The 10,989-nt window shown below is 51.5% G+C and overlaps 1 protein-coding gene across 5 annotated transcripts in view; it reads left to right on the plus strand.

Annotated features, from left to right (window-relative positions):
- The window catches only part of LOC105094298 (heparan-alpha-glucosaminide N-acetyltransferase), a 53,151-nt gene extending 42,380 nt beyond the window's left edge, over window positions 1-10,771 (plus strand). For 4 of the 5 annotated variants that reach the window (XM_064477386.1, XM_064477385.1, XM_031439983.2 and 1 more), the window contains 9 exons: window positions 605-765; window positions 1,514-1,629; window positions 3,821-3,942; window positions 4,311-4,437; window positions 5,449-5,535; window positions 7,568-7,645; window positions 8,112-8,182; window positions 8,271-8,383; window positions 8,566-10,771. In XM_064477386.1, coding sequence (XP_064333456.1) covers window positions 605-765; window positions 1,514-1,629; window positions 3,821-3,942; window positions 4,311-4,437; window positions 5,449-5,535; window positions 7,568-7,645; window positions 8,112-8,182; window positions 8,271-8,383; window positions 8,566-8,747 — 1,057 coding nt within the window. In that variant the 3' untranslated portion in view covers window positions 8,748-10,771. The remainder of the gene's footprint in view (window positions 1-604; window positions 766-1,513; window positions 1,630-3,820; window positions 3,943-4,310; window positions 4,438-5,448; window positions 5,536-7,567; window positions 7,646-8,111; window positions 8,183-8,270; window positions 8,384-8,565) is intronic. The other variant, XM_064477384.1, reaches the window with a different exon arrangement.
- The last annotated feature ends 218 nt before the right edge of the window (window positions 10,772-10,989 follow it).

The raw sequence follows: 10,989 nt of genomic DNA on the forward strand, positions 1-10,989 counted from the left end.
CCCCATTCCCGTTCCTGGCACCAGAGGCTTTTATCCGATTACGTGACCCCAAGAAAGGGAGCGAGGCCACCCCAGAATGCGACCAGCTCTCCCCTCTGTTACCCCTCGCCAAGTCGTCAGACAGATTCTGTTCTGATTTTTTTTTTTTAAATAAAAGACGAAATTTAGGATAGTAAAAAGGAAGGAAAGAAGAGGTGGCTCAAACTCCTAAAGAGAAAAAAAACTTTCATCTTTCTTTCAAGAGCGATAGTTACTTTAGAAACGATTGAAATTGAAATGCGTTGTTTCTCAAGGACTTGGGGGCGCGCGGGAGGGTGTCAGGTCGTCTTCTTTCTCCTCGACGACCACCCGGGAGGGTTGTCCCTGGAAGCTGCACTTCAGTGCTGAAAGGTTTCCTCCTAAGACAGGACATGGAGGCACACAAACCTCACAGCCCAGCGTTCGGAGTCTCCCTCCTCCGCAAACCCCACGTGGTTTCAGCAGCTGGTTCTTTAAAAAAAAAATCACATGTTGCGTCTTCTAGGTACCAGGTTATAAAATACTCACGGTAGAGAGACCGCAAAAGTTGGAAATGGCCACCTGCTAACAGCTGTTGTCTTTTTAGGTTTGTTTTTATTATGGGATCTTCGATTTTTCTATCAATGACTTCCACTCTGCAGCGGGGATGCTCAAAGTTCAGATTGCTGGGGAAAATTGCGTGGAGGAGTTTCCTGTTACTCTGTATAGGAATTGTCGTTGTGAACCCCAATTACTGCCTTGGTCCACGTAAGTATTTCTTCCCCTCTGCTAGTTCATATTGAGCTTGAAGCGTGGAAGCAACGTGCCGGAACTGGGGAGAAATGGAGCTCCTCCACCCTGTGTCCCTGAAGACAGAACAGTTCTGTACAGAATGCTTGTATGGCTTTGGGCGTTACTATCTTGGAATTTCAGACCCAGCAGGTGCCCCCAAGCCCACTCAAACCCTCGTGTTGGACAGAGGAAGACTCTGGGGCCAGGGGAGTGAGGTGCTTTGTCCCAGTGTCGCGAGGGGCAGACTAGGGACCAGACCAGGTGACTGGTCCTCAGACCCTTCCTCCTGCCACTGTGGTTTCAGCAACTTTTTATAATAAGGCCATTGTTCAAGAGCCCACCTTGTCATCACCTGGGTGCCCCCGGCTGCTGGGAAGGAGACACTTGGGGAAGGCAGGTCCTTCCTCAGGGGGTGAGTGTACTGTGTCATTTGCCAAGGGAGACCTAATTGTCAGAGAGGTGCCAAATGAACCCCTCAGGCAAGACGCACCAAGACTTCAGGCAAGAGGAGGTGGAGTCCTGCGGGAAGGTGTCAAGAAAAGGAGATTGGCTGGGTCTCCAAAAAGTGGGCGCTGCTCCCAGGAGGACACATGGCAGGGCTCTTTTTAGGATTGCGCCCCCTTTGCAGGGATGGTCCCTGGGGAGAGCCTGCGGCCTGATGAGGATGTCCGGGGGTGAAGTGGGGGGTGCCGGCTGACACCCTCTGTGCCCTGTGTCCCCGCAGTGTCGTGGGAGGAGGCTCGCATCCCTGGCGTGCTCCAGCGGCTGGGGGTGACCTACTTCGTGGTTGCCGTGTTAGAGCTGCTCTTTTTCAAGCCCGTGCCTGAGAGCTGTGCCTCGGTGAGAAACCCTACTCTAAAAGTGGTGGTGGGGGGGTGTCCCTGAATAGCTGTGGGAACTTTCTTTTGTTCTGGGTGCAGCACTAGGGAGTGTAGGGCCCTACCTCTGTTTGCCAAAAGCATGCTTTTTCCTCTTCAATGAGTTATTTTTATTTAGTCTTTGTAACAGTCTTTTTTAAAAAAATTGGGGTGAAAAATGCGTAACAGGAGTTCTACCCTCTTAACAAATTTTTCAGTTTCCGTTCGTCAGATGCCTTTTGATGGCGTGAAATAACATCACCGTCGTCTGGTTTGCTAGCTCAGTCTCTCGGATGCATTACTGCCAAGTTTTCTGTTTCCTGGTGGTACAAGATACACAAAAAACTCATTGAGCATCTCTGTCTATACAAAGGCTGCAAAGGTCTCACTTGGAGGAAACGTACTGAGCTCAGGATGGGGGATGACAGTTCAGCCCCCGGCTGGGTTGCTTCCTGTCTCTTCTTCCTTAGAAGTGCGTGAGCACCTCAGCTCTTCTGTGCTGACTTTCTGGCTTACTGTAAATCGCTGAGTTGACTTTACTCAGATGATAGTTATCCCCCCTGCTACAAAGGAAGTAAAAATTCAGGTGGAAATTGTTATATTCTTCTGTTTGGGGTCCTGCGTCACAGTCAGTCAGGCTGTATTTGTGGTCCAGCTTCTCCCTGGTGTGTAACCAGCGCAGCCATCGCTGAATCCCAGATTCTCCCGGGTCTTCTTGTGATGGCTGCTCAGAGGTATTTTCCTGGAGTGTGTTTAACTCCTTCGCCCCCGGCCCTGCCCTCCCTGCCCGTGCACCTGTGCCCTCTGCTGTAGACCCTGGAGCTGGAGTGGGGCTCCACATGCACATGAACTTGAGCTCGGTGCCCGTGGGGGACCTGAGGGTCTGCGGAGGCTTGTCCCAGCCGCCCCGACGGAGCCGGGGTAGGGTATACAAGGAAGAGGCGGACCACACCCCTTCTTCCTTCAACCAGAACCGCCCCAAAAGTTTAAATTTCATTTTACCTTTTAAACATTTATTTTTAATTTCTTTTTTTAAAATAGCTTTATTGAGATATGATTCGTGTACTATGAAACTCACACATTGAGGTGCACAGTTCAGTGATATTTCGTGAATTCACAGAGTTGTGCAGTCATCATCGCTGTCCAGTTCTAGAACATTTTCATCACCCCCCAAAAAACCCTATCCTCATTACCAGCCACTCCCCAGTCCCCACTTCCCCTCAGCCCAGGCATCCCCTAATCTGTTTCCTGCCTCTGTAGGTCTGCCTGGTCTGGACATTTTGTAAAAATGGAATTATACAATACATGGCTTTGGTGTCTGGCTTCTTTAGCATAATATTTTTCAAGGTTCATCCATATTGCCCCATCAATACTTGAGTTTTTTTCACTGCTAAATAATATTCCATCTTACAAATGTACCACATTTTGTATCCATTTATCAGCTGCTGGATATTTGACTTGTCTCCACTTTCTGGCTATTATGAATAATGATTCTGTGTTCATTTATGTACCAGTTCTTGGTCAAGTGTCTCTTTTCAAATCTCTGGGGTACAGGAGTAGAATTGCCTACTGATTTCTTTTTTTTTAATTTTTATTTTTTTTGCTGGGGAGGTAATTAGGTTGACTTTATTTTTAGAGGAGAGACTGGGGATTGATCCCAGGACCTTGTGTATGCTAAGCATGTGCTCTACCACTGAGCTATACCTTCCCCCCACTGATTTCTTTTTGTTTGTTTGTTTTTTGTTTGGGGTTTGGGGGGCGGTTGTATATATATATTTTTATTGATGTATAAGCAGTTGACAACGTTGTGTCAATTTCTGGTGCACAGCACAATGCTTCAGTCGTACATGAACATACATATATTCATTTTCATATTCTTTTTCACCATAAGTTACTACGAGATATTGATTATAGTTCCCTGTGCTGCGCAGTGTAAACTTGTTTGTCTATTTTATATCCCAGTGATTTTTTTTTTGGACTACCATTTTACTGTGATATTTCATAGAGAAGGACCAGCTAGACCACGTCCTGTGTATGAAACAAAAGCATCTTTTTGTGTTACTCCCATAAAGGCCGCGGGAAGAGTCACAGGGACTCTCCCAGATACACGCCCTGCGCACCCCTCCCGTTCCCCTTGCGAGCAGTTCACGTGTGTTTTCGACCCCCCCACCCAGGAGAGGAGCTGCTTTTCTCTTCTGGACGTGGTGTCCAGCTGGCCGCAGTGGCTCGTCATCATGGCGCTGGAAGGCATCTGGCTGGCCTTGACCTTCTTCCTACCTGTCCCCGGATGCCCCACGTGAGTGAGCTCGGGTGGGAAACCGCTTTTTGACCGTCATTTTCTGCCAAGTCAGAGCCTCTGGGGTCTGGCTCTCTGCGATTTTCCCAGTTCAGGAATTCCCTCCTTTGAGGCATCCCTTTTTGGGAGGGGAGCTTGGTGGGTGTCCAGAGGACTGCTGTCCTGGGAGGTTTTCCAGGGTCAGTGTGAGTGGCAGCCCCACCCCGCCATGGCGGGGGCTGTGGAGTCAGGAGTCCCTTCGGTGGGAGAGCGTTGTGGTGGTGCGCGGGGCTGTCAGGCCGTGGGTGTGCGAGGCTCTTCGGTGGCCCTGGGTGTCCCCTCCTCCCTCCGAAGTCTCATCATTGAAGCCCGTGTTCTCGCTCCCCCAGCGGTTACCTTGGCCCTGGTGGCATTGGCGATCTGGGCAAGTATCCGAATTGTACTGGAGGGGCTGCCGGCTACATCGACCGCTTGCTCCTGGGAGACCATCACATTTACCAGCATCCTTCCTCCACTGTGAGTGAGCCTGGCCTGTGCTCGGACCTGACACTCAGGGGCCCCGAAGTGGAGGAGGAGGAAGGGCCAGCCACCTTTGAACTGTGTCCGTTAAGCAGAAGAGGGTGGGAAGGAAGCATTGTTTGCAGAAGTGGCTGACGTTAGAGACCTCAGTGTACTGTTGGTTGTGGGCCGCATTTCCCTGGGTTTAAAGTGAGAAGTCCTCAGTGTACGTCTCAGGTACCGAGGCAGAGACTCTGGTGCAGAGGATTTGTCGGGCGGTCCTGGGATCAGCACCTGTGGGGGAGGGAGGGAGCGGACGGGGCAGAGCGATCAGTCACTCTGAGGCCACGGCTGGTCTCCCCGGGGCCCTTCAGGGTTGTTCTCAGTAGGGTGAGGGACCCGGCCCTTGACATCCCTGGCTGGCTGTGGGCTGCCCCAGCTGCGTGGCTCCCAGAGAGGCGGCTGTCTTCATCATGGATAATCCAGAAGCCGCTGAGAGCTTTTGGCCACCAGTACTGGTGGCAGCTGTGGGAGTGGATGCTCTGGTCCTCAAAGGAGCCAGGGTGGGGTGGGGTCGGGGGAAAGGATGTCTGGGTGGTGCACTTCAGCACCCCGGCAGTGGAGAGCTCCGGATGTCTGCAGTTTCCGCAGTAACAATCTCTTTTATAACAAAATAACACGGATATGCATTTTAAACGTTTATTGCCCTACAAGAGGAAAGGAAGTAGGGTTGACCACAAAGAATAAGCCTGCAGGTTAGAAGGTGCCGTGTGCGGTGTTTGAACCTGGATGGGGACGGTTGTGTCCTTGAGGCGGCTGTGCTGGGCCGGGGCTCATGTCTGTGTTCCCTCCCTCCCTCCCGTCACTCACCACACACTTGCTGGGACGGTGTAACCCCCAGGCTGGCAGTGAGTTTCTACCACAAAAACAAAAAGCAGACTGCTGGGGCGTCTCCAAGTCTGGGTTGGGTCGTGCGTGTGTGCTTCGCGGTCAGCGGGTGAGCGCGGCCCCCTCGTTCTGCCCTGCCAGGTTCTTTATCACACTGATGTGGCCTACGACCCGGAAGGCATCCTGGGCACCATCAACTCCATCGTCATGGCCTTTTTGGGAGTTCAGGTATTTGTCCGTTTTATTACAGCGCATCTTCCTTATGGTTTGTGATGATTGATGCATCATTAATGAATCATAAACCATTTGGGTTATTTACTTTTTTAGGGGGGGTTTATTAGGTTTCTTGATTGATTGGTTTTAATGGAGGGCCTGGGGATTGAACCCAGGACCTCGTGCATGCTGAGCGTGCACTGTACCCCTGAGCTCTATCCCCCTCCCGAGTTTGGTTTAAATAGGTAATTGGGAGCATATCTTTTGTGTGTTTCACACCTAGTAAATTTTGTTTCTATTTGACAGAGCGTGAAAACTAGAAGTTGCTAAAATCCAGCTCATTCGTATAATTAGGTATAATTCCTGTATTTTCAAAAGAAGGTCTTGTTATTTACGTGGCTCTTCTCAGCGGGGGAGGCGCAGCGGCCTCTGGGTGAAAAGTTTCCCTGCAGGAACGGGCATTGTGTGGGAGGTCACCTGTCGCCTGTCACCTTTCTTTTGCTTACGCTTTAAGGTGATGCATAGTTTATGCCAGTCAATGCAGGTTGTTCTTGGTTTATCTCCCATGCAATTGTGTTAAAATTCTGAACAGCCTAGCTTTCCTTTCCTGAAGCTCCCCTTATTTGAGGGGCGATGGCTGGGAGGGGGAAGGATGCGTACCGCTCTCCATGACCATGAAAGTACTCCGTGTGTGCCGTCCGTGTGGCTGCTGAGTCCTGCGAATGTGGCTGGTCTGACAGAGGAACCAGTTTTTAATTTTATTTAACTTTAATTCATTTACATTTAAAGTTAAATTGTCACAGGTGGCCAGGGGCTCCCCTATGGGGTTAGTGCAGGTCAACCGCATCCATATTGGTGGTTACGTAATTTCCTATTTAGAAGTGGAGCTCAGTGGTAGAGCACGTGCTTAGCATACGTGAGGTCCTGGGTTCAATCCCCAGTCCCTCCATTAAAAGTAAATAAATAAATAACCTAATTATCTTCTCCCCCCTTAAAAAAAACCCCCCAAATAAATAGAAGTACTGCCTTTCTTTCCGCAGCACTCTAGAGTTTCGTTGGGTGCTTTTACATAAATGCATTTAATCCCCCACGTGCTTTCCAGGTAAACCTGAGCTTGTGGGGGGGCAGCCGAGGGTGGGGTTCGGGGTGCAGAGCTGGTGCCCAGCCCCGCCCTGCTGTTCACTAGCTGGGTTGCCCCAGTCGGGTCCCCTCGCCTCTCTGTGTTTTGGTGGCACCTGCTTACTTCACAAAAGTGTCGAGCAGATTAAATAAGTTAATTCACATAAAGTTCTAAGAACAGGACATTCATAAATTTAAAGTATTTGAACAATTTTAAAAATTTTTTTTTAAATTTTAGCCATTGTAATTTATATTAATATATAATTATATATTGTATATAATACGTTAATATATGATATTATATATTATTATAAGTTATTATTAACACTTTCTTTGATGTCTCCAGAAATTAATTCCTCATTTCCAGGGATTTTTATGCAAAGTCCAAATTGTACTGTTTGTAAAATCTTTCCCTGTCTACCGGTCCACCCTCTTCTGTGCCCCCACCAGAGCAGGCCATCTAGCAGCCTTGTTACTTTGAAAGATAAAAAGTCACTTTCCTTGGCTCCCATCACCTGTGGGAGAAAGTCTGTGCCTCGCAGGGAGACCTGCAGGCCGACCTGTTACCACCTTCCCACCTCTCCCTGCCCTTCCTGCCCCGGCCTTTCTGAACTACCTACACCTGAGGGAGGCTGTGGGTTTCCACCCGTTTTGATGTGCTTTTGCTCATGCTGTTCCATCCTGCCCAAACACTGTTCCTGCTTTGCGCTCACATCCTCAACTCGCTGGCACCTCCTCAGCGCATCTCCCTCCCGAGTGGTCCCCTGTGCCTCTCGGCCTCCACCAGCCAAGGGCAGGGGTTCATTCCTCCTGTACCCCCAGTGCCTGCAGGCGAGCCTGTCTGTCGCATGGTTAGGACGGTGGATGAGGACAAAATAAGAAAACACCGCAGGCGATTCTCTCGGTCACGTTGTGTCTTCCTCCCCAGGCAGGGAAAATACTCCTGTACTACAAGGATCGGACTAAAGACATCCTGGTCAGGTTCACTGCCTGGTGCTGTCTCCTCGTGAGTAACGTCGCTCCTCACCAGGGCGCCTTCTAGTCACGCACACAGAGCTGAAAGGGATAAAGTGTCGACCAGAGCTGGGAGAGCAGGGGCCACATCGTAACAGTAACATTCGCCACTCAAATAAGAGAGAGGAGAAATCTTTACAGCTAAATTTCAGGTTCATTTTCTCAGGAAAATGCCTTTATAAGTAAGTCAGTGAATGCGTGAGGAAGTGGAGCGGAGGTGTGGGTTCTGGTGGGACCTTTGCCATAAAGACCTTCAACTCGGGAGCGATGCTGAAAAGATTTCTTGAAGAGTATTTTTAGTTAAACAACTTACACATGGTTTTCCAGTTTAAAGAATGAAACAGAGCCATGATTTTCAGCCCTCCCTGAGCAGTTAAGTCACTCACACTTTCAGGGTTGAACCACAGCTGTTTCTTGAGGTCGTGTGAAAAAGTTACCATCTTTCTCCCCCATTACAGGGGCTCATTTCTGTTGCTCTGACAAAAGCTTCCGAAAATGAAGGCTTTATTCCAGTGAACAAAAATCTCTGGTAGGTACAGAGAGCATGACATTTTCCTCCGGCGGGGCTGACGTCGGGTGTGCCCGGGAGCCTGACGCCCGCTCGTCCCATCCCCCAGGTCCATCTCCTACGTCACCACGCTGAGCGCCTTTGCCTTCTTCATCCTGCTGGTCCTGTACCCCGTTGTGGACGTGCATGGACTGTGGACGGGGACCCCGTTCTTCTACCCGGGTGAGCACCCCCGGACCGGCTGCGTGTCTGTAGGAGGGGACCCAGCGGGCTCACCCCTAAGGTCCACACGCACCGCTGCTTTGGGGCCCTAGCCGATAAGGGGAGTGGGTGCTCATTGTTTTCTTGCTGAACCGGAGCCGAACCTCCAGAGTTCGGTCAGTGATCAGGTGTGTCTCTCCCAGGGATGAACTCCATCCTGGTGTACGTCGGCCACGAGGTGTTTGAGAACTACTTCCCCTTCCAGTGGAGGCTGGGGGACAGCCAGTCGCACAAGGAGCATCTCGTCCAGAACCTGGTCGCCACCGCTCTCTGGGTGCTCATCGCCTACATTTTGTATAAGAAAAAGGTTTTTTGGAAAATCTGAGCACCCCAGCTGCGGTGCGTTGCTGGCAGAGCCTGCAGGGCCTGGGGAATCGTTACAAGGAGTCACTCGTCGTAAAACGGGTGGGCTGTGTATCTCCCGATCGTGGGGAGTCGGAACCTGCCTGTGCACGTGGGACTTCATAACTGTCGGAGATGTAATTGTCTCTCCTCTCCATCCCCAGTGTAGTGGATTTGGAACTTCGTTCTGAGGATTTCTCATGTAGGTTTTCCAAAGGGAGCTACCAGCCCGTTTTGCTTCTGTGACGGAAGCCTCAGGTCAGATTCTCACTGATCTAGGTTTCCTGCAAACCGCCTTCCCACGGGCGTCCACGCCAGCCAAGATACCAGCGTTTCTGCTCTGATCGCCCGCCAGGCTCGCTGGGCGCGATGGCTCCTCACACAGCCTCGCGTGTTTTGATGAAGTCCAGTGTGATACTTCAGGAAAGTCCAAGTCATTTCCTTTCACTCTGTGAGGCATCAGTGGGTCCAAAAAAAAATGTCTTTCTATCTGGATCCATTGTCTCTTTTCCCCGTGTGAAGACAAGTTAAACCTTAGCTGTTATTCCAGCCGCTCTTGCTTATGGCCGCCTACTTAGGTGTCTGTCAATCACCTGCCTGTCTTCTGTCCCCCACCCACCTCGCACCTGTCCATCTTTCTCTGTATCTGGACGGTGGCTGGTCCTGGGGCCGTGGCTGTGGGAGAGAGAAGCCCGCTGTCCCGGCCGTGGCTCCAGCCCTGCCGTCCGTCCGTGGAGGGTGCCCGACAAGCCCCGGGCGGCCAGGGAGGGGATGCGGCCTCTCCCTCCCTCGGTGCGGGGGGGTACATGGATGGCTTTTCTGAAGTCCTTAGAGAAGTCATTTTATCCCAGAAGACTCTTCAAATAATGAGAAAGAATCGTTTAAACTCTGATCGGAGTTTGGGGAGAGATGGGGCTGCTGAAAACAGACCAGAAGGTTGTCCGCGCAGGGGCTGGAGCAGTGAGACAGGCTGTGGTGCCCCCATCTGACCAGGCGAGGATGGGCAAGTCCAAGCTACCGTCACGTTTTCCTTCAGCATGGGATTCCCACAGGAGGTTCCTGATACGGTGGTGCATCACGTGGGCACTGTCCCCGAACTCACCCCGACCTGTGACCGCCCGCGGACCGCCCCGCCTGGACGTCCGCCAGCACCCAGCCCAGTCCTTCCCCTTCCTCCCCCGAGCACACCTGCCGGGCGTGGACCGCGCCCCTGCCCCCCTCCCCAGTGTCGACCTGCCGGGTGTGGACCGCTCTGGCTCCGTGGATAGGTCTCCCTCTGTCTCTCAGTATAAAACTTTCGTTATCCTCCAGTCCCCTTTCCCGTGTTGAGTTGTTGACAGTCTTCTCAGTTCTGACTCCGTCCCTCACCTAGACCTTCTCACTCTCGGGGCTGCTGCCTGTTCCTCTTAACCAGACTCCTGGAACAATTATTAAACCAGCCCCCTTCCCTCAGTCCCTGCCTCCGTCAAGTCACAATCCATTGCCACCAGGTTAGGCTTCAGAAAGCAGAGCTCAAATCAGATCCCCCCGCTTTATAGAAACTTCCAGTTGGAACAGCTTTGCCGGGCATAGACCCACTCTCCGTCGAGCCCAGCCCGGCTGTCCGGCTTTCTCTCCCCGGCCCCGCAGACCCACCTGACTAATTCCATCCTGACCCCCTCCTCCCGCCTGCGGCAGGTAGCCAGTTGTCCTGCCTCTGACTCGGATTCTGGTCCTCCTGGGTGACTTTTCCCTGTAACTTTCTCCCATCTACATCGGACCTGCTTCTAAGGCACCTTCTCTCGGCTCTTATTCTCGTCCCAAAGTAAGACTCTCTTCCTCTGGGTTCTCATAATAGCCCCTGGGGCTCGATCTCCTGGCATTTGTCACTTTCTGGCTTGTGTGACAGTTACCTGTGTACATGACCGTCTCCCACACGGGGACACCGTGTTCATCTGCACGGTCTTCGTGGCGCAGACACAGGGCCTTGTGCAGAGCAGGCGCTAAATAAACGTTTGTTAAAGCAAAGCAGCGGCGGAGGGTTTGTTTTTAATATTTAAGTGCTGATTAAATTTAGCGCGTGTCTGGAGTGCTGCACAGAAGTGTTCCCGGAACTGATGTGCGTGTGTGAGTGCCATCTTGGAGGAAACCCTTCTCTTGCAGTGAACCGTGTGGGTGGTCACAGCTGCGCCACCTCAAAGCCAGAGGTCAGGCCTCCCCAGAAGCATGTCTCAGGTGGGGGGTAC

Source organism: Camelus dromedarius, chromosome 22, assembly GCF_036321535.1.
Source record: "Camelus dromedarius isolate mCamDro1 chromosome 22, mCamDro1.pat, whole genome shotgun sequence".
NCBI lineage: Eukaryota > Metazoa > Chordata > Mammalia > Artiodactyla > Camelidae > Camelus > Camelus dromedarius.